General features: G+C 48.5%; 16 protein-coding genes across 16 annotated transcripts; 7 read left to right on the forward strand and 9 right to left on the reverse strand.

Annotated features, from left to right (window-relative positions):
* Nucleotides 1–6: 6 nt before the first annotated feature.
* On the reverse strand, nucleotides 7–978 carry GL50803_003341 (RNA polymerase III RPC4; the record flags this gene model as incomplete). Its single annotated transcript, XM_001709349.1, has 1 exon — nucleotides 7–978. The coding sequence occupies one exon, from the start codon at nucleotides 976–978 to the stop codon at nucleotides 7–9; it is 972 nt and encodes a 323-aa protein (XP_001709401.1).
* An 18-nt stretch (nucleotides 979–996) lies between these two features.
* GL50803_003342 (uncharacterized protein) lies at nucleotides 997–4,005 on the reverse strand (the record flags this gene model as incomplete). The annotated part of the gene is made up of 1 exon (XM_001709348.1): nucleotides 997–4,005. One exon carries the CDS (start codon nucleotides 4,003–4,005, stop codon nucleotides 997–999), a length of 3,009 nt encoding a protein of 1,002 aa, XP_001709400.1.
* A 175-nt stretch (nucleotides 4,006–4,180) lies between these two features.
* On the forward strand, nucleotides 4,181–5,266 carry GL50803_0016953 (Flap structure-specific endonuclease; the record flags this gene model as incomplete). Its single annotated transcript, XM_001709347.1, has 1 exon — nucleotides 4,181–5,266. One exon carries the CDS (start codon nucleotides 4,181–4,183, stop codon nucleotides 5,264–5,266), a length of 1,086 nt encoding a protein of 361 aa, XP_001709399.1.
* Nucleotides 5,267–5,294: 28 nt separating this feature from the next.
* Nucleotides 5,295–5,780, reverse strand: GL50803_003345 (uncharacterized protein; the record flags this gene model as incomplete). Its single annotated transcript, XM_001709346.1, has 1 exon — nucleotides 5,295–5,780. One exon carries the CDS (start codon nucleotides 5,778–5,780, stop codon nucleotides 5,295–5,297), a length of 486 nt encoding a protein of 161 aa, XP_001709398.1.
* Nucleotides 5,781–5,861: 81 nt separating this feature from the next.
* On the forward strand, nucleotides 5,862–6,755 carry GL50803_0016952 (Kinase, NEK; the record flags this gene model as incomplete). The annotated part of the gene is made up of 1 exon (XM_001709345.1): nucleotides 5,862–6,755. One exon carries the CDS (start codon nucleotides 5,862–5,864, stop codon nucleotides 6,753–6,755), a length of 894 nt encoding a protein of 297 aa, XP_001709397.1.
* Nucleotides 6,756–6,782: 27 nt separating this feature from the next.
* Nucleotides 6,783–9,770, reverse strand: GL50803_0014704 (uncharacterized protein; the record flags this gene model as incomplete). Its single annotated transcript, XM_001709343.1, has 1 exon — nucleotides 6,783–9,770. One exon carries the CDS (start codon nucleotides 9,768–9,770, stop codon nucleotides 6,783–6,785), a length of 2,988 nt encoding a protein of 995 aa, XP_001709395.1.
* A 123-nt stretch (nucleotides 9,771–9,893) lies between these two features.
* GL50803_0028526 (uncharacterized protein) lies at nucleotides 9,894–10,214 on the forward strand (the record flags this gene model as incomplete). Its single annotated transcript, XM_001709341.1, has 1 exon — nucleotides 9,894–10,214. The coding sequence occupies one exon, from the start codon at nucleotides 9,894–9,896 to the stop codon at nucleotides 10,212–10,214; it is 321 nt and encodes a 106-aa protein (XP_001709393.1).
* A 38-nt stretch (nucleotides 10,215–10,252) lies between these two features.
* GL50803_008423 (Calmodulin-binding protein) lies at nucleotides 10,253–11,134 on the forward strand (the record flags this gene model as incomplete). Its single annotated transcript, XM_001709340.1, has 1 exon — nucleotides 10,253–11,134. The coding sequence occupies one exon, from the start codon at nucleotides 10,253–10,255 to the stop codon at nucleotides 11,132–11,134; it is 882 nt and encodes a 293-aa protein (XP_001709392.1).
* Nucleotides 11,135–11,163: 29 nt separating this feature from the next.
* Nucleotides 11,164–13,281, forward strand: GL50803_0093103 (HpaII tiny fragments locus 9c; the record flags this gene model as incomplete). Its single annotated transcript, XM_001709339.1, has 1 exon — nucleotides 11,164–13,281. The coding sequence occupies one exon, from the start codon at nucleotides 11,164–11,166 to the stop codon at nucleotides 13,279–13,281; it is 2,118 nt and encodes a 705-aa protein (XP_001709391.1).
* A 51-nt stretch (nucleotides 13,282–13,332) lies between these two features.
* On the reverse strand, nucleotides 13,333–15,855 carry GL50803_008426 (Radial spokehead-like protein; the record flags this gene model as incomplete). Its single annotated transcript, XM_001709338.1, has 1 exon — nucleotides 13,333–15,855. One exon carries the CDS (start codon nucleotides 15,853–15,855, stop codon nucleotides 13,333–13,335), a length of 2,523 nt encoding a protein of 840 aa, XP_001709390.1.
* A 54-nt stretch (nucleotides 15,856–15,909) lies between these two features.
* GL50803_008427 (putative Transcriptional repressor NOT4Hp) lies at nucleotides 15,910–16,938 on the reverse strand (the record flags this gene model as incomplete). The annotated part of the gene is made up of 1 exon (XM_001709336.1): nucleotides 15,910–16,938. One exon carries the CDS (start codon nucleotides 16,936–16,938, stop codon nucleotides 15,910–15,912), a length of 1,029 nt encoding a protein of 342 aa, XP_001709388.1.
* A 46-nt stretch (nucleotides 16,939–16,984) lies between these two features.
* Nucleotides 16,985–19,048, reverse strand: GL50803_008428 (Kinase, NEK; the record flags this gene model as incomplete). The annotated part of the gene is made up of 1 exon (XM_001709335.1): nucleotides 16,985–19,048. The coding sequence occupies one exon, from the start codon at nucleotides 19,046–19,048 to the stop codon at nucleotides 16,985–16,987; it is 2,064 nt and encodes a 687-aa protein (XP_001709387.1).
* An 83-nt stretch (nucleotides 19,049–19,131) lies between these two features.
* On the forward strand, nucleotides 19,132–20,346 carry GL50803_008429 (Signal peptide peptidase; the record flags this gene model as incomplete). Its single annotated transcript, XM_001709333.1, has 1 exon — nucleotides 19,132–20,346. One exon carries the CDS (start codon nucleotides 19,132–19,134, stop codon nucleotides 20,344–20,346), a length of 1,215 nt encoding a protein of 404 aa, XP_001709385.1.
* Nucleotides 20,347–20,465: 119 nt separating this feature from the next.
* GL50803_008430 (uncharacterized protein) lies at nucleotides 20,466–21,263 on the reverse strand (the record flags this gene model as incomplete). Its single annotated transcript, XM_001709331.1, has 1 exon — nucleotides 20,466–21,263. One exon carries the CDS (start codon nucleotides 21,261–21,263, stop codon nucleotides 20,466–20,468), a length of 798 nt encoding a protein of 265 aa, XP_001709383.1.
* A 62-nt stretch (nucleotides 21,264–21,325) lies between these two features.
* Nucleotides 21,326–25,696, forward strand: GL50803_0016951 (uncharacterized protein; the record flags this gene model as incomplete). The annotated part of the gene is made up of 1 exon (XM_001709330.1): nucleotides 21,326–25,696. One exon carries the CDS (start codon nucleotides 21,326–21,328, stop codon nucleotides 25,694–25,696), a length of 4,371 nt encoding a protein of 1,456 aa, XP_001709382.1.
* GL50803_008432 (RING-H2 zinc finger domain-containing protein) lies at nucleotides 25,688–25,939 on the reverse strand (the record flags this gene model as incomplete). Its single annotated transcript, XM_001709329.1, has 1 exon — nucleotides 25,688–25,939. The coding sequence occupies one exon, from the start codon at nucleotides 25,937–25,939 to the stop codon at nucleotides 25,688–25,690; it is 252 nt and encodes an 83-aa protein (XP_001709381.1).
* Nucleotides 25,940–26,034: the final 95 nt, after the last annotated feature.

The following is a 26,034-nucleotide window of genomic DNA, read 5'->3' on the forward strand; positions in this document are numbered from 1 at the left end:
AGCGGTCTATTCCAAGCAATCAACTGCAAAGGTGCCACGTCCAAGAATCGGTCCAAGAGCATGGGCAGTCTGCTTCTGAGCATCCAGGGAGTACAGAAGCTCTGCAAAATCTGCCTTATTTCCCTGGGTTAAGTTCATGGTGATGCCACCGTTCAGGACCAGAACAACTTTACCGGACCGGTAGCGCAAGAGCCTCCCTATCTTTCCTTCTCCAAAAGTAGTAATAGGACTTTTATTTTGCACCGTGGGTACATCAGATTGTTGGGAGGATACAGTGTCAGTAGAGCCACCCGGCGGCACCATTGCACCGTCTTTCTGTAGGTAACTAGCAAGTGATCGGCCGTCGCCATGCGATCCAGTGGCGAGGATAGATGAGATAGGGCCGGGAGCAGACTGGGACCGTGCCCGGGCGGCACTCTGAGTGCGTGTCATCTTTGCGACGGGCAAATGAGCAGGAAACTGAAACACCGTCAAATGATCCGAAAGTAGGACACGTTCTCCCGAGCGACTGACAACAGGCATATCAAATACCTCGTCAGTCGGCCGCGGAATGTTGAGCTTTGCTTTGAAGACGCCAGAGTAGATAGATTCCTTGGCGACCAACGAGAGTGTTCTATCTCCATCTGCGTGGGGAACAATAAAGGGGAGTGAGGTGGGGTAGTTTCCTTTGATCTTGGCTGCCTCCATCACCTGGTAGTCCGGAGAATATGCACCGAGACCCTGTCGAGGCCCCTCATTGCTATATATGCTAGAAGTCCGTGCTCCCAGATTAGCAATTCTAAAGTCGTCCTCCTTGTTCGCGCCCTTTCGAACCTGTCCTCCCTCTCTTTTAGGGTTCAGCCCATCGGCCAGAAGAGTCAAATTTGTCGTTGAGCGCTTGACAGACTTAGGCCGATACACCTGTGCAGAGGACTTTTGCTGCTGCTGCTGCTGCTGCTGAAGCTTAAAGCTAGCAGAGTATGGGTTGGAAATACTCATAGATTTATTAAGACAGGATCAAAGCAAAAGCAAGCGAACGAGCCACGCCATGAGTCCGACAAGAAGGATGAGCCCCCAGAGCCTCTTACTGGCTAGTACTCTGAACGTAAGAGTAAACCCTTGCTCAAGGCGACGTTCCAATCGGGGGCTTTTGTGCACTAAATATAGGACATGGACTATTAGCGAAAGAAAGTAATTGATCCACATCGCCAGTGCATCTAAAGCAATGACCAAAACTGCAAATTCATCGGGCCGTACTGGCTGGATTATTGTGGACACATGCCCCGTTGACTCACGAACAGCTGCCAGCATACTGTGGCTCATATCCCCTTCTTTGTCTTCTAGAAGTCCAGAATTGACAAGGATCTTTGTTGCGCTGTTAGACATGCAGTATGCTGCATACTTCAAAGCATTGGATGATCCACTGATTTTCCTCAATCGCTTGTACTCCGGGCTGGAGACAATGTCCATCGGCCGGTCCCTGGGCCCCCTATTAGCAACCCTCCGCGGTGATACCCCGTGCTTGGTTGACGAGATAACGCCTGCAAATCCCCTCGTCATATCTGCATAGAGTAGATTGTAAATATGTGAAATGCTATACACATTCTTCAGTATAGGAACCCCTCTCTGCCACCCAGCCAATCGTAGCAGAAGCCTTTCCCAAGGAAAGACAGCAGACTGCAGTGAAAGAACACTGTTCATGGTAACATTGCTTGAGTGGTTTAATCGAGACAGATATGACTTCACCCTGCTGCTGTAGTGTGTGAACTGGTCCATGTATTCCTTGAAGAAAGCCCTGTCTTGGTCGTGTGGAAGATGCTCTTCCCCGCTGTGTGCCAGTGCCATATCCAGGAGTCCTATGTAGCCCGTGCATAACGGGTATGCTTTCTGTGCTGCTATGTCCGTGAGCATTCCAGCAGAGTCTATCGATAGATAGCAACGAGTGCCTTGTCGAGAATCAAACCGCAGACCAGAAATCTTGTGCTGCTTGGACATAGCAAAGTATACATGGTGGATGTCCTCCAAAAGAGAGTGAGATGCTTCAGAAACAGACCTCTTGAAGTACTCAGTACTGAGTAGACACTTTGTCGCTGGCGTAGGGTACAATTGCGAGGCTATAGTTGCAACGCGAGAACCTGCTGAACCCTTCTCAATCGCAGGTCTCCATAGCACCGGCTCACATGCAGCGTATACCATAAGCGCCCTGGCACGCGCCGTAAAAAGCAGGGCATCAACCTCTATGTCCAGCGGTGTGATCTTCGAAGCAATAGTGCCAAGTGAAGACAGGATCGGTTCTACAAATGAATGGGAAAGCCAGCGGGTCACAGAGCTTAAGGCAGCCAAATGCTGAATAGGTTTGCAATAATTCTGACAGTATAAGCTTCTTAAGTTAAACAACGATAGAGGTGACCCATAACGCAGCGCTCCTTTATCTATTAGGCTGGTAGTCTCTGAGAGAATCTTGATGTGGACTGAGGCCACATGGCGGAGCCACTCAACAAGAAGTGTGGTGTAAAAGGGTGCCCGGATTGCTATGGCTGCTCTGAGTCTCCGTTCGTCTTCTATGGACAAGCGCAACTCTGCAGACTCATCGGTTAAATATGTTTCAGTATCAGAAGACAGCTTGGAAGGGTCCAAGCAGAGAAGCTCCCCGTATATTCGCGACATTAATAAGTATAGGTAAACCTTATTAACTACTGGCTCTCCTTGGAATAGCGAGCGAAGGAAGGAGAAGAATATAGGGAGAACACGTGTCTCAACGATTTCTGAGAAGGCCGGCGCATAGCGACGAAGGAAGCTCTTTCCTGTAGCAGCCTCTAGCTTATTGGACACCCCATTAGTTCTTACGAAATAGCTCAGAATTGCTTCACTGCCATTGCGCATAACATACAGGTAGTTAGATTTTTGGAGCATGGCGTCGTCTGGTGTGTAAATAGACTTGCGGCCCCCGGCTACCAGGGAGGGATCAACAGTATGTGAGGGAGGACACTCTGCTTGCCAATCAGCAAGGATTGCATGCCTTGTCGATTCCATGATATTGCTAATTGTGTTTAGAGCCCCGTAGTTGAGAGATGCGGCAGGAGAGACAACATAGCGAGCGAACATATATGCAAGGTCAAGTATGTTTGTGAGGAAGCAAGGCCTATCGGTGACAGGTCTCACAGTGCAGTCGTAAGCCAGGGTACGGTAGTGGCTGGACCCCAAAGCACGGGTATGAAGGGCCCGCTCCTCCGCTGTTGCATCTGGGGAAACCTCCCTAGTCTGGCAGAAATCCTTTAGGGCCTCTAGTGGCACGGAGATCTGCTCAGCCGTACTGATGGGGATGTTTCGAGCAAACCAACAATCGCATGCCAGAGAGATGAATAGGTCGCCGACTGTTCGTGGAAACGTAGATACTGAAAAGGGTGAAAAGGAGATTGTACAGGAGCGTTGCATTGAGACATCATCTGCCCGCTGGACGTCTTCCATCGCAAGAGGTTTGTACAGAATACTGTCCTGCTTGCGGAGTGCCTGCAAGTATTCGAGAATAAGCTTGTTGTATGGTGTTGTCCTTATCTTGTCCGTAGCATTGTCTTCCTTGGAGCTCACTCTGCAGTTGATACCTGCCGAGCAAATCGTAACTATTGCATACTCTAAGGTGTTCAAGACAATGTCTCCATCAGACGACTTAGTCATTTTATAGTGATAATAGCGTGGTAGCAGGATAGAATTTATATCGACAAGCTCTGCATAGAGCTGTGATATGGCGCTTAAGGGAACCTTGTATGAGGTAATGGACCGCAGAGACCGTGTGTAGACTGCTTTGATGAATGGTCCATATGGCCCAAAAAAGAATACTGCGCTTCGTTCCAGTGCTGCCGGACAAGAAGTGACCAAAAACAAAGAGCCTTGCTTGACAAAGAACTGTTGTAGTAGAGACTGTATTAGAGTGTCGCAGGCTGCACTCGATACAAAGGAATCGCTAGAAAGGTGCTCACTCGCTGTGTATAGTTGATTAATCAGCTTGTGCACCATGGAGCGACTCATTTCAATTTTTAGAGTCTCCCGTCACGGCGTATCCCAAGAGCCAACGCAGTTTTAAATACGTTGTATCCCAACCTTAATAACAAGACATCGTCTTTTACACATGTCAATGGACCGCTATAGCGTCAAAGATCGCTGCTAAAGCCAACGGAATTTAAAATTTACATCTTAGCTGATAATGGGGATACGAGGTCTAGCGAAGCTCATTGAGGAGGTCGCCCCTGCAGCTGTCAGCAAGCGGCTGATACAACATTATTGCAACAAGGTCATAGCAATAGATGCCTCTGTTATGCTCTATCAGTTTATCACTACAATAACCTCTGGAGACGGCACGGCCTTAGCTAACTCTTCAGGAGAGGTAACAAGCCACCTAGTGGGACTTCTTGCCAAGGTAATAAGGCTGGCTGAAGCAGGAATAAAGCCCATATTCGTGTTTGACGGGAAACCTCCAGAGGACAAGCAAGGAGAACTAGAGAAGCGGAGGCAGGCACGCGAAGCAGCAGAACTAGAGCAACAAAAAGCAGAGGAGGAAGGAAACCTTGAGAGGGCAAAGCAGCTTAGTCGACGAACAGTGAAGGTCACGCAGCAACATTGTAAGCAGGCAGAAAGGCTGCTCGATACCCTGGGAATTCCTTATGTTGTAGCTGCTGGAGAAGCAGAAGCACAGTGTGTGGCCATGGCAAAGGAGAGAGTGTGCGAGGGCGTTGCGTCTTCGGACCTGGATGTTCTGGCATTTGGTTCCCCTTGCTTGATAAGAAATCTTGCTCAGGGGGGAGACAGGGAGATCGTAGAGATTAATCTAAACACTGTTCTTAAAGAACTGGGCTTTAGCTATGACGAGTTCCTAGACCTCTGCATTTTATGTGGATGTGACTATGCCAATTCTCTTGAGGGGATAGGGCCTAAAACTGCGTACAAGCTGATTGTGAAACACAGGAGCATCGAAGAGGTGCTTGCAGCCGACCAGGGAAAGCTTGCTGAGAAAGCTTTGAACTGGCCGTACGTTCGAGCAAGAGAGCTATTCAAAAACCCAGCGGTAATAGATCCGAAGGAGATAAAGAAAACTCTCAAGTGGAAGCCCGTGAATAGGGGTGAGGCTATGCAGTTTCTCGTTGAAGAAATGGAGTTTGACCGCGAAACCACGGAGAAGAAACTCGATAAATTGGTGGCAGCCAGAAAAAAGCCAAAGCAGTGTACCATCGACAGCTTCTTTAGTCCACGCTCATCTAATCCTGAAGTAACCAAGACAAAAGTAAAGCAGTAGACCATCTCACGTTGCCAGCCACAGCCGCTTAGTAGTACATATCACTAGAACTAGACTCCACAAGTATGCACTGGCGGTGGTTACTGCTAGGGGGTCGCCGGTCTGCATTCTGTTCAGTCTGGACTGACACGGAGGCTTTAAACTCTTCTGGCCAATCTCCCCTTTCAACCAGCTGGAAAATATTTTTCTCTGTCAGCACGGCGTCGATGACAGCCAGTATATCCTCGATCTTCTCTATGTTAGGGCGAGCCCCGTCCGGTCCTGATTCAGACCCAAGCTCAAGTCCAAGCTCTACACGGGTATACGGAAGTGTTGCAAGACAGAATTTATGCTTTCCGAAGAACACCCGATCGTTGAACTTGCAGGGTAGTTGAGCCTTGAGCCGTTGTTGGCAGCCAGGAACCTTCAGTGCAAACAGCGACGAACCCAAAGGCTGAACATTCTGGCCTATCACCTGATAGCTCGACAGGTAGGGCACCTCATCAAGAAGAAGATTGCTGGCATCGCGCGACATAAACGCAAATAGGATTTTTTCCTTTAAAAATAGTTTGGCACTTTTATTGAAACCAAACAGCCAATCAGACAGACGCTCAGAATGGATTGCTATGAAAGGGTCTCCGTCATCGGCAAAGGCCCTCTGGGATTAACCTACAAGATGAGAAATAAGGGAACAAATGAACTTGTGGCTTGTAGAATTATCGACCGAGTTGACGAGCCATCAGGCCAGGTCCGGACCATTCTCGAGGAGACGATAGTCTTTGCTCCCCTAGCCCATCCGCATATTGCTGGCTGTCTGAGCCTCCACCACGATCGAGCAAAAGATATGTTCTACTTTGTCCAGGAATACTTTCCATGCACACTGCACGATCTTTTGATAAAGCACCAACACTCGGGGACGTACTTTAGCGAAGACGCCATCTGGGAGGTTCTTACACAAATGCTGTTAGCACTCACATTTCTACACAGCTCTGAGGGGAAGTCTGTCAAGAACTGCAACTATGAGCCTCTCATTGTTCACCGGCTGATCCATAGCAATCTCAAGCCATCAAATGTAATGATAACACCTGATGGACGAATCAAGCTCGTGGATAACCGCATTCGACAGCCCATCCGTGCGTATCTTGAGAGATGCGGAGACATGTCTCTCCACTACTATACGGCTCCGGAGCTTTACGACTCTGAGGATAAGTGGACCGAGGCAATTGACGTCTGGTCTGTCGGGTGTATCGCTTACCACATGGCTGCTCTCAAGCCGCCGTTTCAAGCTGCCATGTTGGATCAAGTACTTGCCCAGCAGCGCGCCGGCACTTGTGCCTCAATCCCTTCGCACTACTCCTGTGATCTTCAGAAGCTTATATCTTCTATGTTGACTGTGGATTGTGCCAGCAGACCGTCCATCTCGAGCCTCTCTTCTCATCCACATATTCACCTCACCATGGACCGACTTTCTAGTTCCTCACGGACAAGCCTTGCAGTGTTGCTCACATAGTCCAAAAGAGCACACATTCTCGTCCGTTTACTTGTCAACACAACTTCCAGTGATCAGCGACGAGCAGGCATTCAAGAAGGAGCGATGGATCTCGCTGTAATTAGGATCAACCTCCCCCTCGACCTCGTTAGAGATCTTCTTCAGGAACGAGTAAATAGAAGAACGGCATGCATAGTTGCTGAGCATTGCCACGCGCGCAGAGGCAATGGTGAACATCGACAGGAAGATGCCTTTAAACGGCATGTTGTAGATCATCTTCAGATTGAGCTGGATGGATTCATCTTCGTAGGTATGACACTGAATGATGGTCTCAATAGAGCCGCTCATAGACTCTAGAAAGACATCTAAAGGAATCGTGTTCGTGACAGACGTGTAGAGGACCATCTCGAAGAGCTTTACTGTGGCTTTAGAGAGCTGAGCTAGATCAACAGAGACATACTTGAGGCCCCGCTTATCTGTTCTTACGCCGTTCTTGCATAGCAGCGAGCAGTCCTTCAGAAGCCTATAGAGCTCTTCAATAGGCTTCGTATAGCACTGGCAGGCCTGTGACCCAAAGGAATCAGACTGGAAGGAAAGGTATCTCAGGCGTGTTGCTTCAAACAAAAGAAGAACGATTGCCTCTTTTGTCTTTATAGTAGATGCACCGTTGAATCGCGAGAGCATTATTTTATAAACAAGCTCCATCTTGTCCGGAGAGGTTAGATGGAGCAGACTTTGCACCAATGCCACAAACGTGTGATGTGTGTGGTAGGCATCTACATTCACCTCGATGAAGTGACCGCAGATGGCGAGAAGGGTTGGCCGCTCAGAGCTTGTGCTCCCAGGGGTCGAGCATGTGGAAACTGATACTCCGGGCTGAAGCCACTCTTGGATACAGGTGCTGATTTGTGGGATCAAGTTCTCAATGAAGATAGCCTGGATAATGAAGTCTGCGGCAGCCATTTGCACCTTATCTAGATCTACTCTGGTATAAATTTCTAGAAGTAGCTGCAACACAAGTGTAAGCGCTGATAGGATCAAATCGACATTGAAGTTCTTCGAGCTGCAATAGGCGTACGATACCAAGGTCTGGGTCATATACGTGAGGACCATCTCCATGAAGGAGGTCCCTGCAGGCATCTCATCGCCATTAGACGTCAGGATACGAGGCCCAATATCTTTTAGCACAGTGATAAAGAACGAGAGGCACTTATCGAGACCTTCCACGCTGTTTGCCTCGGAAAAGCAGGCTGTTATAAGCTCTGCATGCTGATTCCCCGCTTGAATGAGGGCGCCGGCATTCACCTCGTCCTTTGAAAGCACAAAATTGGCTATCTCCGTGGTTACATGCTGTAGGATTGGAGGTAGATATGCTATGAGATATTGGCATATTTCTGCGTTCTCATAGAAGTATGTAAAGACTTGGAGCCCGTATCCCATTATCTTTCCGGATGGTAGCTTGTTATACAGAAGGGGCTGGACACACTTATTGAGGTACAACTCTATAAGCGGTGTAAGGCGTTTCGGCATTTGCTCGGCCAGCCGTGTAACCAACTCTGCAGCCAAAACAGATAAAGACGGCATAAAGTGGGGAAGTCCTTCTGTTGCATTTTGTGTCACAATAAAGGACACCCGATCGAAGGTCAGATTGAGAAGCCATGTGATTTGGGGTGTCAGGGTATGAGACTCTGGTAGCCCGTCTGCCACTTTACAGATAAATGCTCTAATGATGAGGAAAATATTTAGATCCTGCAGGCAGCCCGTTAGGTTACTGGGGTCTTTGCACGGCCCAGTCTGGAACAATGCTTCGAGGGACTTAAAGACTAGCGGAAACATGTTGGTGTAAAAGTGAACACTAGATGACACTATATACCCAAGGGTTATCGATGCAGCGTCCTTTATGTTCCCCACATCTGTTGCATGGATGCTCTGCTCGGTAAATTGGTCGGAGAAAATAAGAGGGAGAAGTACCCCCGAAACCAAGGACTCCATCATGGTGGCAGAGAATTCTGAACGACCTATGAGCTGGGTTGTTGCCATGACATTCCAGAACTCCAGGACAGCCAAGATGTTCGCCAGTGGGTCGTGGTAATAACCAGATGGCAGACATCCGCCAGGGAGTTGGGCTTGCAGCTCCAGGTGCGCCTGTTCTGCATCTGGGCTCCCTGACTGAGCAATGTAAGCTGTTTTGGCCAAGGTTGTTATGCGCACGGCCAGTGATAGAGGCAGCGACACCTGTGTATTCATCCCATCGTTGACCGTAAGAGCATCAGGGGACGTAGTGAGAAGAGCAATTAGCATGGCCATGATAGGAGTAGTAAGAAGAACTGAGTGAGAGGCGCCAAGGGAAAGGAGTACTCCCAATAGCTGACAAACAAACGTTGGGTCGAGTGCCCCATACTTGAACTTCTGGGTCAGGATCTTTAGTCCAGCAGACATGGTACCAGGTGTAGGGTCAGTCCCTATGGCGTCCTTGACGCAGAATTCAACGATACCACTGGGGTCATCCAGTTTCTGTGCTTCGGCGGGGGAAACATCCTCGTAGAAATATACAAAAATATTGAGCACTTCCTCACGCATCTTAGGAGAGGCCTGTTTTGCATCCATGTATACGATTCTAATGTTGTCTAATATTAGTTTAACTGAATTGTGAGCGACCGCCATCTCTGCCTCTAGAACGGCGCTCAATATGTTTGCCATGTACATGCTCACCACGGGATCAGCCAGAGATGAGAACAAAGAGCTCACTAAATCTGCACGTTCTCGCTGTCTAAACGCATGCCAAACCTCTAAATGGTGCTGCCTCATGGCGACGTCGACGAAACGCATGAAGTTTTTTGCTTGGATTGCAGCCTGTTTGCGGATGCCCGGGTCCTTTGTCTGGTCTGATACAAGTTGGAGCAGAAGACGATAGTAATCTTTGTCGGCATCGACCACGTATTTGTTAATAGCTTTTGCCGCATCCACTCGTGCGGTAGCATCGTGAGACGTTGCACTTGCCAAGAGAGCCACAAGATAATCGAGCGTAAGTCTCATCCCTCCAGTAACACAGTTTATTTCCAACTGTTTCAATAAACTTTGGCAATTAATACTTAGCAAAATAAATTTAAAATGAGTACTCCCAGGATAAATTGAGGAGCATAGGTGAGATCGCAGGCGATGTCTTACGAGCAGATGTCAAGGGAGGAGCTTCTTGTCGAAATTAAACAGTTGCAGACGGCTAATTCCCAGTTGGCGCAGCAGAACATGAAGCTGGTCTTTCTTAATAAGGAAAGAGATCAGCGTCTCATGCGCTGCGAGGCCGTCATTCGGCGATACCGGTCTAGGCTTGTAAGGTGGTTTGAAGACATGCAGCATGACCCTCTAGCATTTGATATTCCCGAGCAGGAGGAGGTCGCCATGGCTACCTATGGGGTGGTATCCACAACGAGTATCCATAACGAACAAGATGCACTGCAGGCAGAGGAAGACGGCGTTTAGTGGGGTGGCCAGGCATCCAAACACTCAAGTAAATTAAAATGCCCACTCAGCGTTATCATCACCAGGACTCTGTGGTTGGAGACCTCATCAACCCAGTTCAGGGGATTCGCGACGAGCAGCGGCGGAAGGGAATCCAGCCCAAGGACCATATGGCTGAAAATCGCCGAATCATTCGAAATATTAGCCATCAAAAGCAGCGCGAGGCCCTGAAGAAGGAGGAGGAAGCCAATGCAGAGAAATTCAAATTAGCGGAATACCAGAACGTAGGGTCTCGAGTCATGCAAAAGGTGAATGAAGCGAAGGCAGAAGAGCCGAAGGATTTCCTTAAAGCTCACTCCGGTGCAGCAGGAGCTCCCCACATGTATCCCAGAGAGGCCACCACAGCTGGGTCTTATGTCCCTCGGCAAAGCGCCTTGCCAAGCGTTCCAAAACAGGAGGATCTTGCGCGGGAGTATGAGGAACGCAAACAAGCCCGAATCACCAAGGAGGTCAATATCATCAAGTCAAACATGAACGCTATAAAGCGCCAGACAGAGGCCATGAGGGCAGCCGAGGCTGCTCGGGCGGTAGGAGCCGAGCAGACACACAAGCGCGGAGAAGTCCCGGCATATCTAAAGCGGTTTCAGAAACAGCACGCTGCTGAAGAGGCACAGAAGCAACGGGAGCAGGAGGAAGCTAGAGAGCGTGCTCGCGTACCCCATGGGACGCGACTTGTTGGGCCCGAAGAGAAGGAGCAGCTGCTTTCTGAGTTGCGCAAATCTTTACAACTAGAACTAAAGCGACTTAACTCCTTTAGCGTGGCCAACGATTCCATGCAGCTTATTAAGGCACGAGAGGAGTGCGAAAGAAAAATAGATCAGATTGAAAAGACCATTCGTGAGTTTGAACGCCCAGGAGACCTGTTTTTGGCACTCGACTAGGTCCAGACAGAGTAAACAAAAAATCAACTATGGCCGATGGTCCAGCCCAACCCGGAGAAGCACTGGTGGTCATCACAAATGCAGACATATATATTAAGGAGTCAGCTATCACCCAGCAGCTCCGCGATACAGGAATAGAGTTCAATCGTGTCATCAAGAAGCGAGGATCCCAGCGGGCATTTGTTTTCTTCCAGACGGCTGACAATCTTGACCAGGCTGCTGCTTTAATACGGATGCTCAAGGCCCCAATTAGCCAGCAGCTTTACGTCTGCGATGTAGTCTCGCATGGGTCTGTCCCCACGCTGCCGGCCACTGTCATTGGTGCGGATGTGAAGACGGTGAAAGGCCTCCTCAACTTCTCTCAACTTAATGACAATCCAGAGGACGAGACAGTTCCAAACAAATCAATGACTCTCCCATTTGATGAGCACAGTCTGTCGGCTGCCACAGACCAACCTCAACAGCCAATCAACTTCCTACCACCCAAGCGGTTAATAGCACGATCATCAGCGCACATAGTGCAGGTTGTTGCTCCGTATTATAGTGACAATTCCGAAGATGAGCTCCAGACTAAGTCCAAGTTGATACGAAACGCAGTCAAAGGCCAGATGGCAAAGATGTACAAAAATCATAGAAATACAGCTGTAATTCCACTGTGGGCTAAAAGGAATGAGTGTGTGATTCACCTTCGGCAACCAGTGCCCGTTTACTCTCCGCCCCTCCTAACGGAATATAGATCAAAGGTGGAGTTTACTATTGGATGGACAGAGAGTGTACTGGACTCCCCATGCGGCTCGGTCAAAGCAAGGAGTGACGCCTCTGATGGCGCCCATTCGCCAATAACCATTGCTGTTGGCCCATGTGTTCGTCAAGGGAAACGTGTTACCATTTTTAGTTCTGCCCATCTGCACGAAGCATGCATCTTTCCACCCGTTACTACGAAGTTATCAAGCACCCTTGAAACTGTGCTCTCCGAGGCCCATGCGTCAGGGCACCTGTCTGAAGATGATCTATCTCTCTTTACTACTCTGGCTATAAGGTGTACCGGCAGTACGTCGGTCGTACGCTTCGATGTGACACAGCTCCTTGTGGGAGTCTTCCTCCGTATAGAGTTGCCTGATGCAACGCCTCCCGACGATTTTCAGCATCCAGAAAGCGATCCCAATCAACTCTCCTCTTCATATGTAGCCCAGGAAGTAACTTCAGACTATAGCATTGCGCTTCAGAAGGCATGGCCACTAATTCTGAAGTTTCACGACCATGTGCATGACACACTGAAGAGTCGCTATCATATTGTGTTTTATGTTAAGGCTACAGCCGTTCAGAAAGGAACGCCCCACCGTGATCGTTACTATCCAGTGACGTCTACACCGATGGAGACGAGCCCGTCACGCTTTTACATTACGCAGACACTTTATAATCTCAATTTCCGAATAGGGCCAGAGACTTTCTTTCAATCTAATCTAGCAGCATTCACTATGCTACTGGACTACATCTCAGACATAGTGGTCACCATACTGGAGTCATCCCATATGAGCTCCCATAAGGATGAGATCAGCTCCTCTCTCCTGACTGTTGAGCTACTCGACATCTGCTGTGGAAGCGGCGTTATTGGACAATGCCTGGCGCAGGTCGTTCTTAAGAAGATGATAAATGTTCAAAATCTGCACGTCAACATCAAGGGACTAGATTGTTCACAGAATGCAATCTGGAACGCCGAATTTAACGCTTCAGAAAACTTCAAAGACAATCCTAATATATCTGCGCTTTATATATGCGGAAAGGCAGAGCAAACGCCAGAGTATTTTTCTGGATCGGCAAAGATAGGTATTCTAGATCCACCAAGAACAGGGGTTTTTCAGAGTGTCCTCACGGCGATACGTCACTCAACTTTAGAGTACTTAATATACATATCGTGCAATCCTAAAACAATGAGCCAAAATATCATCGACCTTTCGATTGTATCTACAGATTCAGACCTCTCTAAGCGGACGGCGCCCTTCTATGTCGAGTCTCTTGTAGGTTTCAATATGTTTCCTGGCTGTGAGCATGTAGAGACGGTAGCTATTTTGCATCGATGTCCCGACTTGGAGGGTACACCTCCCAAGAAAATATCTACCCCTGTCTCTGCAGACGAACAAGCCTAGAAGCGATGAATTATGGGCAAAAGCCACCGTTTACATAGACCATACAACGCGTCACGCTTCTTCGTTTTCTTCGCCCTCCTCTGCTGCTAATCTCTCAGCCTCTTCGCGCTCTCTTTTCAATCTCTTCTTCTCCTGCTCTGCTTCATACATTTGCCTTTGCTCTGCAACAGGTAGCTCGTCCTCCTCAACCACGTCGAATGGCACCATGCACATGTCCGGCAGGTTGATGTTGCTCTCTACATTCGACAACGAGACCCCGTCTCCGAAATACAGCAAAGAGTGCCGCTTTCCACGAGCCCCGTAAAGAAGATTGACCGAGCCGGGCCAGTTGGTGCAGTACACAGTCAAGAATGCGTCGCCATTCAATGGATCTTGGTGACAAGAAAATTGCCACTTGGACATAACTGTGTTAGAAACGGCCATGGAGTTCTGCAGATCCTTCTCATCGATATGGTACCTGCACTTCTGTGGAGCCTTAAAGTTAACACGGGTTCTGTCCTCGGCATCCAGGGGCTGAAAGAGCTGAGGCAGGGGTATATTTGTTTTGTTATCTAGTAGAGGGAGATCCCACGGGCATATCGGTCTGTGGAAGATGCGGAGCTTGGTCCACAACCTGTACATGTGATACTTGCACCAGTCGTCGTAGCTTCCCTCCTCTGGATCGGGTTTCTCCAGCTCCTCCACCTCGTAATCATCGGGCTCTATATGTAGGTCATCGGGGTCTGACGGATCTTCCTCTTCTTCCCCCTGATCTTCTCCTTCCTCCTCCCGCTTTGCCATGTACTTAGCAAATCTTTTTTCTCCTAGCTTTTCACGGAGCTCCTCCAGCTCACGCTCTTTCGCTTCCTTCTTTTCCTGCTTAATACGTTCGCGTTCCTCCTTGCGCTTCTGCTTAAGCGTCAACGCCACATCAACCTCCCAAGGCTCTGGGTCATCTATTGCTTCATAGTCTTCGTAGCTAAGAGGATGTACACGGCCTTGGCCGGTGATTCGGGGCAGTAAGTAACGCCATTCTGTTGGAGATAGCAAGAGTCTTATGTTATTAAAGCCAGTAAAGTCCTCCGCGAGCTCTGCATATATAGCATCGCAGTTCTCCGGCTCTTCGTCTTCGCTTCGCTTGCTGAGGGAAGGAAAATGATAAAGTATCTCATGAACCTTTAGAGTCCGCGTGAGTTCCAAGAGCTTTCGTTCTTTTCGCAGTTCTATTGCACGAGCCTGCTTCTCGATTTCAGTAAGAATAGTCTCCTCCGGTTCTGGCTCCTCAACCTCAGCCACGTACATTTTATTCGGCACAATAGTACACTCATGCTGAATCCTTGCAATGACACAACGAAGAAGATGACTCTCCTTGCCGTCAAATCTGGGCAGGCTTGTATTAACAGTTCGCTGGAGGTTTCCTGTGAACATAAGGCTAGATGCCGGAAGAAGACTAGCAACACGCACTTGTTCAGGAGTTACTTCAGGTAATGGAACAAAGGAAAGAGGCTTCTTGTAAAGGTTATGCAAAAGCTTATCTACAAAGGTTGGGCGCTGTTGAAGGCGGTTCTCCTTGCGGTACTGCTTCATGCGTTCCTCCTCCATGAGCTCGAGAGCAATCTGTGCTGCAAATTGAGAAAGTTCGAAATCTGTTGCAACAAAAAACACATCCTTATTAACCCCCTCGTGCTCCTCCATTGGTAGTCTATTTATGTGACTGAGAGGAAATGGCTTTCCACAGTATACAGGCACCTTTTTTGCTATTTTTGTTGGTACATTAAACTCCTCCTCGATAGACTGGTCTGAATGAAGTTCTTCCTCGGCTTCTTCGGCCTCTCCTTTGTCTTCTTCGTTATCCTCACCGGCCTGATGGTTATCCTCACCAAGGTCATCGCCTTCAGCGTCATCTTCATGAGCCTCTTGGTCGCCATCCTCTTCTGCCTTTTCTTCAGCCTCTTCAGCGTCTTCTCCTTCTCCCTTTTCTTCTCCGTCATTAAGCTCTTCTTCAGGAACATCTTCAAGAGGTTCTTCTTCCACCTGCTCCTCTTCGGGCACCTCAAATTCTTCTGGAACCTCCTCTTCGGGCTCGATGTACGCATCTGTTTCCGCACGGAAGACCCAATAGCAGCCTATCTTTCCAAAGAGAGAAAGCTTATCGCCGTCACGCCCCTCTGAGGTGGCCAGACGACGCATAGCTAACTGGAGTTCAGCGGCATCGTGAGAAGAGAAAGGAATGCCTACCACCTGGAGTCTGGTAGAAAGAGATACTAGGTCAGGAATGTCAGGGTACTCTGCAGGGTCCTCAGGCTCGGGCTCAGGTTCTGGCTCTTCCTCTTCTCCAGTGCCCGACGCTTCAAAAGTTTTATAAAACGAGTAAAGAAATTGGGACAGAAGGCGCTCATCCTGCTGGACTGTCCTAACCTGGTTGGATTGCTGCTTGCTTACAGCCAGTTCAGACGCCTCTGCTTCAAATTCACGATAAGTGCGCTCCTGTGGCGGCCTTTCCAAAAAGAGCTTGAGCAAGAAGCTTCCTATCTGATCGTAGGCGGAAACGTTGTACTTGTTCTTCCGCTTCAAATAGCTGATGCCCTTCTCCATCCTGCTGCAGAAGCCAGTTTTTTAATTTCCAAATTTACTCTTAGCCAGAAGTGCCTATCGACAGGGAGGAAGTGGGAAAAATAGAGGGGTGTCTGGGAAGGTGAGGCCGGCAAGCTTTGTGGTGTATTCTTCTATTTCGTAGGGGTGCAGTAACTCAAGTTTCTGTTTTAAATCTAGCCCTTTACCTGGCGCAATCTTCCAATAAGGAGTGGGGGTTCCTTGGACCCGAGAGCCGTCCATTTCTCCAGAGTGGTTCTTGCTTTGCTCCTTGTCCCATGATGGCGGGAGGCCCGCTATTTGACCAGGATTGTCTATAAAAGTAATTCTATTCTGGGGCACTTTTGGATGTACATACTCATTGAAGCGGCGCTTATTGTTTGTGTCCTTTTCTGTGAAGATTATATGATCATCTCTAAGATCGTGAAGAAACATGCAATCTTTGTTAGCGCATTGCTTACCATCTAGGAAGGAAGTGCAAAACTTTGTCGTCCCAAATGAGCACCTAAGTAAGTTTCCACCAAGGTATGTTTCTGTAGACGATAGGATACAGTCTTTTGCACTTTCGTCCGTACTATATGTAATGTAAAGTGCATATGTGTGCCGATGAGCTTCTATGTGTGCGTTGTGCTTGGCTACTATTTTTAGCACAGTTCCATACTTACCAAAAAAGCTAGAAGACTTCAGCTCGTCCACTGTCAGTGAATTGGGAACCCCTGTCACATAAACAAGATTACTTTGCAAGACCCGCGTTTTGCTCAATTCGCTCTTATTAATATGTGAATGGCTGGAAGAAAGAAGGGTGCTTTGCCTATGAGACTTTACAGGTCTGGAACGAGGTTTAGATTGAGGCAATCTTTTGTCGGGAAATTGCCGCATAAACTCTTCGGGAGTCAATCTTCTATATACTTTAGGGTCATATACTGTCCTGCAATGAGGGCATTGGCCACCTTTGACTTTGTCGAAGCAGAAAGCACAGACCTGGTAATTGCAGGTACATGGGAAGAAAAGGAGTTCATCCTGTCCAGTCATCTTATTGCAGCACAGGGGACAGGTGTTGAGGTCGTCACTCGGCTCTTCACTCATCTCCGTTCCGGGAGTCTCTAACCAAATTATTAGACCTCGGTTTAACTCAATTTACAGGTATGGTCGAGGCGTGCCCTGCCGCCTCGCTAATGGTATCTTCTACCATGTCCATGCGCTGCCTTGCCTCCACTGCTTCTGCGCGCTTCATCTCTGCAAGGACAAGCTCATAAAGGAGATCTCCTTGGCTGTTCCTTAGGCTTCCCTCAAATGGAAACAGGGCTTGAATACACTCTTTCTGTCCGGCACGAATAGCTGCCACAAGAGCAGTTTGCCCGTTGTCTGCAGTCATACCCTTCTCTCGTTCTAACAGCAGACGAAGGCTGGCAAGACTCCCCTCTCGGGCAGCATACATCAGCGCCGTCCAGCCGTCCTGATCTTGCATGCAAGCCTCCCGCTCTAATAGCAACCTGACACTGTCGTAGTGATTAGCTTGAGCAGCCAGCATCAGTGCAGTCATACCGTCTGCCTTTCGGGCTCCAGCCTCCAGAAGAAGGAGTTCTGTTGTGACGGCGTGTCCATTCTGCGCTGCCTTCATTAGAGCAGTCCATCCACTTACATGAGCAAAGACCGTGACAGACGTATGCTTCTGGATTCCGATCTCAGACAGCAAAAGCTTGACGCACTCTAAGTGCCCAGCAGATGCAGCAAACATCAATGCCGTGTCGCCCAGGTACACATGTCGCACCAAGGAGAGATTTGCGTTGACAGTGGCTGTAGCGCCCATGTGCGCGGCCCACATAAGAGGCGTCTTCTCTTGAACTTCTATGAGGTGCTGGGATTGGTATCGGAAGATCTCTGCTGCGTTTATTAAAACGTTATGTATATAGATGTGAGAGAGCAAGGCAAAGAGGAGCTGGGGGTTATTAGATGCAAGTGAGGTTGTGACGGCTTCATAGGGAGACACAGAGAGTAGCCGTATCTTGGACTCTATTACCGCCTTCTGGTTGTGTAGTGTAGAGCCAGGACTATTGAAGTGAACAAAGGACGTGGCAATATTTCCATATTCTTGAATATCGCTATTAGAGTCTGTGGACACAACGCTTGATGGAGTGCCCGGAAGCTTCGCCTGCCTCCCGGAGGACGGCGTGTCGTCACAAGCGGTCGTAAACTTAGGCAGTTCTGCTTCAGGAGCATCGGCATCGATATCTGGAGCTGAATTAGTTTTTGGGAGGTCTAGTATTTGCGAGGGGCCGAGTGCCTGGTGCATCAATCCCGCGTCGTGATGTTGAGGAGAAACAAAAAAGTCTGTATAACAAAGCGAGTCTGAAAGGTAGTCTGCAGGTGTCCTGCTCGCTATTATGGCATTGTAAACCGCAGCACGGGCCGCCTGTTGGGTGGGCAGTAATGCAAATATCTCAGCAGCCGTTATGCGCTCAGTTGGATCAACGAGCAGACAGGAGTGGACCAGCCAGGTAAGCGTCTCGGAATACCCAGAAAGGGAAAGTGAGCTAAGATCGTGTGCGGCGGAACCGTAGCGTACAGTCAGCGTGGACGCAAGATCTAAAATGATGAGACCTAAAGACCAGATGTCTGCAGCAGGCCCGCTGGTTTGCCACCGCATCGTCTCTGGCGCAACATAGAGCCGCGCATCGGCGAGGCTCTTCCGGTTTGGGCGCCGCATGATGAACCGCGAAAGACTAAAAAAGGATAGCTTAAATATGTTTTGCTTCCGTAAAATCGTTGCAGGGCGAAGGTCGCAGTGGGCGGTTGGAGCCCGGCCATTGATGCGGCTGTGCAAATGGGCAAGACCTTCTGTCACGTCTCCGAGAATCTGCCATATGTCCACCTCTGGAATCTGGGACCCGTGGTTTCCGACGAGGTACTGCTCCAATGTGCCGCCAGGCATGTATTCCATCTCGACCTCGATGTGTCCCGACTCCCAATCAATCATAGGCTCGTTGAACTGAACTATTTTATGATGCTGATATTGGAAGTACAGCCTGCACTCCTCAGCAAGGTGCACAAGGTCATCAGGAGAGGCCTCTGGCATGTCGGCCACACGCAGAGCAATAAATCCCTCGGTCCCGCTCTTCTTGACCCGATAGAGGTACCCAAAGGACGCCTCCGCTAGAAGAGATACATCGTAGTACTGACTTGCCCGCAGCCCCATCGTCAGATCGATGCGTGTTGCAGGACTGAGGATGTGAAAAAGAAGTCGGCGTCAATTTTTTTTGAATTTTTTGATTTTTAAGGATGATAGTGGCCGGCGTGACTTTAGGGGTCACCGCTGTAGCTTTAGTTGCGCTTGGTGCCTTTTTGGCGACCAGAAGAAATGACCCTCTTACTAAAGACTTTCGAGAACAGTTGGGGGGCAAGGGTGCTGGGAAGATGTTCACCATTTCCACCGCTCTCCTCGTAGGTCTCTACGTAATAGTGTCAAGGCTCCGCCAAGACATACTCCCCATTCTGATGAAGGCCTACTTTTGCTATGTCCTTGTAATGATGGCTATCAACTTTCTGCGTCCGTTCCTATTTAGGAGTATCTACCCCGGCTCTCTTGACAACCCTCCTCAGTATCTAGTGAAGTGGATGAAGCTTTATGCTGTAGATCTAGTCTCGGTTGCTGCTGCGCTCCCCTTGCTGCTTATCTATTGGCTTTCAGATAACTGGATTGTCATGAACTTCTTGGCTGCTTTAGTGGCACTGTTTTCGATTGAAATCACACGCTTTAAGACACTAACTATTGCATCAATCACGTTGGTGGCGTTTTTCTTTTACGATATCTACTTTGTGTTCTTCACACCCATAATGCTTACGGTTGCAAAGAAGGTAGTCATCCCAGTCAAGATTGTGTGGCCTCGTGAGTTTTATACTTTTAGCATCTGGACATCATACAGTGATACGGCCAAATTTGCGCTGCTTGGCCTCGGCGACATAATTCTTCCCGGAGTATACATTGCACTTGTTTCTAGAATAGAGGCACAGATTGCCGCCACAAAAGGCCTGGTTGTAAGACCTTCGCTTACGCAGGCCTGCATCGCAGCGTATGCCGTCTCAATCATTGTAGCCATGTGTGTTTTGTACTTCTCCCAGAAAGGACAGCCAGTACTACTTTACATTGTACCGTCGCTGCTATCAACGACCTACGGGCTCATGTATTGCAAGTATGACAGGGACCTGCGGGATGCTGTCGTAAGTTATGTGGACGAAGATGACGATGAGATAGTACCTTTCAAACCTGGCGCTAAGTCCAAGGCCGGTGCGGCAAGGGAAGACGAGCACATTGATAACCAGGAGGGAGACAAGAGCTTATCCTGCACTGAGGAAGCTCGGACGCTCCTCGATGTTCCAGAGGTAGATACAAATGGCATGAATGGCATGAATGGTATAACTGATAAGGATGATAGAGGTGACAGAAATGATACTCCCGCTGACAACGATAATAGCAACACAGTGGTTGACCAGTAAATCTAATGCTTCAGCAGAACTACTGAGTGCAGCACACCTACAGACAGGTTTGAAATTCATAAAAGATGCAATGCACGACCTAATCAGCACAAAGAGGGACAAAGACCGTAGAGGTGGGACTAAGTTTGTTCGTCCAGGGCCATCGGAGGATTTAGTCCACGCTTTGCAAGTACCCGCTTAGCCGGCTTGTGTGCATCTCTGTAATAAAGCTCAGTCATGCGATCAAACTTGGAGACGGGTATGTTGCGTGGCACGTGCTCTACGTCACAGGGGATGGTACCACCGACATCTTTATAAATCTTGTTCTCCCTCGCGTGTATCTCTGCGGGCCGCCGAAGGGGATCATCAAGCTTGATGGCTGTCTTGCTGCGCATGTATTTGGATAATTTATATGGGTCGTACTTGTTTGTGGGCATGTCCAGGCTTATATGCATGCTATTTCCTGCGTTAAGGTATTCCTGGAAGGCTGCACGGCGAAGATCAGCAGTAAACTCTGGATTTCGGTCGGCAACTTCGTTCATTATTCGCTGCTGAATGGGCAGAAAGACGTTCATTTCCCAGTCTATAAACAGTCTCTCCTTGTTGAGCTGTTTTTCGGTGTTGGCGATGGCAAGCGTGGCGTCGCAATCTCTTAGCGTCTCCTCGTTGCCTTTTGTTAGTTTCTCTTGTAGAGATCGTAGCCTTGCATTTGCCTTGTTGTGCATGAGCTCCACCTGTCGCTTGCTGGTGAGTCGCATCTGCTCCATTCTCTGCTCATAGCCTCTCCGCATGGCCTCGGCTTTCTCACGTCTTCTGCAGTCTAAGCCATTGTCCTGTGCCACTGCACTTGTCGAAACAGCTCTCCGTTGCGGTGTGATCCAGTTGCTGGTTAAATCGGTAAAGTTTGCAGCGAGGAGTTGCTTGTCGTTTACCTGCATTTACTAAAATTTAAGCTGTCTTGACATAAGAGAAAGAGGCGTGCAAGCGCGTTGACACCAGCATGGATTATCTCCTTTCGGCCGCGCACAGTGAACGAGATTCTGGCTCCAACGGCTCTATCCAAGATTATCTGGACTTTGATCTTATACCGCGACCCCTGGCATCTATGCAGTCATTTTTAATGAAAGATATTCTGGACAAGCTCGTTGTGCTTAGTCTTTCTAACTGTGGACTAGAGAAAGTTCCTGCGTGTCTTCGCGCTCTTCCGTGCCTTCAAGAATTGGATCTGTCGCGAAACAGACTGACACACTGTGCCTCTCAGTTCATCACTGCCAATCTTCCCTTCTTGAAGGTGTTAGACCTCAGTGACAACTACCTGACGGATGTCGGGGAGCTGCAACATCTGGGAGTCCTCAATGATCTAGAAGTCCTCAATATAGAGGGCAACCCGCTACCCTTTGCAGCCAGTCGCTGCGAAGCAATTCGTGCCTTACTCTTCCAAACAGCTCACACAGAAGCATTTAGTTCTCGTGCCCGGCAACTGCATGCCACCCACCGTACAAACATCAAGTACAGCCCATTTCTTTTGTTAGGCAGCTACAAGACTATCGTCAGTGATTATCCATCTGCGGTGGCTAATGCTGTGAAGGCTTCGTTAGCCGTCAAACAAGGCTCCTATGATGCTCTAGACACTAGCGACTACTTAAAGAAGCAGCTGTCCATTGATGCTCATAAGTTGACTAATGGATCCTTCTTTAGTCGGTCTTCGTGGACTAATGAAGGCATTGTTGTTTCAGGCCCGGGCTGCGTCCTGCTCAGTGATGCGCGCCTGGAGGCCCCCTTGGTCTACATTGGTAAGCGCGATGATATCTTCAACACATACAATTCTTGCCTAGGTGCAACAGAGACCTATGCTAATCTTATTTATCGAAAAGCCAAAAACGCGAGCTCTGCAGCAAATACAGGGATCAACCAAGCTAAGCTTGTTAAGACTCAGCTAGATAACTGCTCAGATGAAGATCACCTGCGATTCTTCGGGTCGCTTAACTTCAGCTATCTTGACTCATATACGGACCAGCGAAATTCTCTTTCAAATACCACAAAGAGGCCTGTCTCCACAAGTGAGTATTTACGAAAAAGAGCCAGCAGCCATTCGCTCATTGTTTCAACCGCGAGTGCTGGGATGATAGACAATTATAATATTAATCGTGCCATAGATATGCCGGCAGACATAGAAGCCAATCTAACAAAGAAAGGACAAACGCAACATTTTTTTATCAATCTGAATCAGAGGCCTCTCCATAACATAGATTCTCCGTTTCCAAGGCTCCGGATTTTGAACAATCTCATTATAACGGTGGATGACTATGACAGAGCCAAACAACTCAATACCACGGTGCAGTACACGAACTACCTCCTTTCTCCTCGTGCTCAATTCAGATCGACTAGGCGTAGCTCTGCCACAAGACGGGGTCTCTCAGGAGAGAAAGGCAAATCACTAGGATTGCTGTCCTTTAACCGCTCTCACTGCATCCCTCCATCTGAAATACTCCAACAGAGACAGTTTGCAGATAGAGAACGGCAAAACACGCTGATGTTGGAGCAACAGGTATGCGATCATCTTAAACAATTCATTATGACAGGCGAAATTAACTCTAACGACGGGGAAGAGTCTATAGATCTTCTACAAGCCTCAAACGAAAGCATCGGTGACACTCTAGACGATGCAACAACGAAAATGGCACATACCAATCCGCCCGCTATGTTGACACAACGGACTGGGCCAACAAGTGCCTCGGCTAATGGTTTGATCAGTGGCTCGTTCGCCTCTGATCGTGATGCAGATCTCCAGCATCTTGATCAACACTTAGCGATGACCCAGCTAGCCTCTGATGCCTTCAATCCACTTCCGTCGGAACACTCGGCTATGCGCGTTTCGGAGTTAGGAGTTGCCAGGACTGGTGTTATTGGCAATTTAGCGATGGATAAACATGTTCTAGAAGAGAATGAGCTAAAGACAAAACGAAGGTCTGGCGCCGCTGCTTTAGCTAGCTCTTCAATAGCTTTCACAAGCAATGCATTTAAAGCGCTCGCATCTTCTCAGTATGCCCACAAAGATACATTTAAGCAATCTGAGAATAAATTAGGTTGTACTCAAACACTAGGCAAAACTGAGGCAGACACAACCGAGTATGCTTTATCATTGGCCTCCACTACTAAGTTGGGACGGACAACAGTCAATGATGACACTATGACCCATCTGCTGGAATCGACTCCAAGCGTGGGGGTCATGCATGCTCGCGCCAAGAGCCAATTTATGAAAGTACGACCGCTCAGCTCCACCCAGCAGGAGTCTTTTATGAGAACAGCTGTGGAGGCAAAAGAAGCATACCCAAGCAGACTCGAGCAAGTCACGCTAGAGTCACTGATAACAAAGCAAGCAAATGACAGGTTATCTGACCAACATCAGCAGCGTAAAAGAGAGATTGCAGCCTCTGAGAACATGCTCCGTGCACCGGGGTTGAAGACTACAATTGGGATCATTGATGACGACGCCTTGGTGGTGCAGCGTGATACTATTGCAAAAACAGCCGAGCCCCTGGACATATTGATAAGAAATGCTGACACAACTGAAGAGTTTGACAGAATTATGAGCCTAGATGGGCAGTTTCGAGCAAGTAAGATCAGTCCAGAATACAATACAGCATATAGCATGAAAATGTTTGGAAAATCTAATGTATCTGGTGGAGCCTCGGCCAAACCAGTCGGAACCCCTGAAGAAGCTACAAGCGGAACAACTGTTGCCGACTCCGTGGCTGCACGCTCGATACATCCCACCGCTCAAGATGCTGACGAAGATGCGTACGTTCGTCTTGTCAAGGCATCAATCAGTCAAAATCCACTCAAGTTGGAAACAAATGCAATCTCGTACGAAAAAATGGCCAATCCGGAATTTGCTGACAAAGATTTAATTCCCAACACGTCCATAGCCACTAAGATCACACCAACCTTTATTGATGTCATTCAGGAGGAGTACAGACTCCAGAAGAATGCAACAGACAAGCTATTTATTGAGGCAGCACGAAACATGGACAGAAAAGTCCGAGAGAGCGTTACACGGCCATCTTCACAAATCTTTGTCCGGAATACTCCACAAGCCAGGTTCTCGGCCAATAGTGATACAGACCCATCAGCGAAGATTAACCGGCACTCTGTGTTGCTTGATATAGCCATGCAAGGAGATCGATTGGCAGGTGATGGGGATCTGGTTCAGGATCACTTCACCGGAAAAATACCTGCCAGTACCATAGCAGAAGCTCAACACTTAACAAATAAGATCGGTAATCCTAAGAAATCTAGAACATCTAACACATTAAGTCCATCCCGGAAACCCACCAGACCTGCATCAGCCACACAGATTAGAAAAGCATCTGGAAGCGTGTTGTCATATACGTCAAGAGAGATAATGCAGTCAGTGGACACACAGCTCTACAGACAGCAATTGAGCATGGAGAAGAGTCGCTATCGGTCGTCCAGCAATCGCACAATAACTAAGTCAGATGCAGACGAAAAGCGAGAGCAAAAGAATACCATGAAGCTTTTGTATCAGAATAATGAAGACTTGATGCGGCAAGAGAGACAGGTGCAGCACCAAGAGCATCTCAATCGCATAGCACTTATAAAGAATACACCATCCAAGTCTTACATGACTGATGAGAAGAACGCCGGAATAGCCGTCTATAGGAATGCAGCCAGGAGAGCACGTACAATATCTAAGAGGAATCGCAACATGTCCAAGACATCAAACACAGCAGAAGAGATCAGGCGGGCTGTCTGCAACGACAAGCTGCGCTACCAAGGCCTGTCGTCTGCCGAGCTCGCAAAGGGCCTTGTCATCTCCACTGGTGAGCTGGTAAAACCACTCAACGTGCCTTGCCTAGAGGAAGTGGTAGAACACGCAGGAAAGATAAAGGTGGCTCCTTTAGAGCTCATAGGCTTGAGTACAGATGTGATCAGGAATATAGAACCTGATTTGAAAAGCCTATCTGCTGCAGGAGAGCAGTTTCTAAGCGATGAATTGGCATGGGAGGAGCAGATGCGCGACCCGGACTACAAGTTCCAGAGGACAACGAGCCGAATGGCAATGTGCAGTCACGTCAATAATAGCAAGCTAGATGCTAGTAGGATTCAGAATTTACAGGTCCTTACCTTTAGCAGCCTACCCATTAACGAAGCTGGGCAGCATATGAACGGTATTCTGCAAGAGATGACATTTAGGGCGGACGCAGGCCTAACGCTTAAGGGCTTTACCCCAGGAGAACAAAGCCCCGTGCATGCAAAGGCTAGCGAAGCGCGCTGCATTGCACAGCAGCTTCTGCAGAAGGCCAGTGGGAAGGCCTTGAGAGCTAACTCTAAGACAAGGTCACTTTAGGGAAATCGCCTCCCATGGCGCAGCACAGAGTGGGCAAATGACGTTGCTAGTCAGCCATGTGTGTATACATTCTGTGTGGAAGACATGGCCGCACTTGCTCTTGACCAAAGAGCACGTCGAGTCTGTGCTGGCGCACGTTGGACAGAGTTCATGGCAAGGGATCTTGCAGACAGCACATGCTGCAAGCTCGCTGGCGAAGCGCCAGGCAACGAACTTATTTACAGCAAGGGTTCTTAGGGACATTTTTAGGATTGCACTACAACTATGAATAGCAGTTAGTTCGGTGCTCGGGAGTCTAAGGTAAACGCATACTGTTTACTATTGTCCATGTGAGCTAC

The sequence above is a fragment of the Giardia intestinalis genome, chromosome 5, assembly GCF_000002435.2.
Source record: "Giardia intestinalis strain WB C6 chromosome 5, whole genome shotgun sequence".
Taxonomy (NCBI): domain Eukaryota; phylum Fornicata; order Diplomonadida; family Hexamitidae; genus Giardia; species Giardia duodenalis.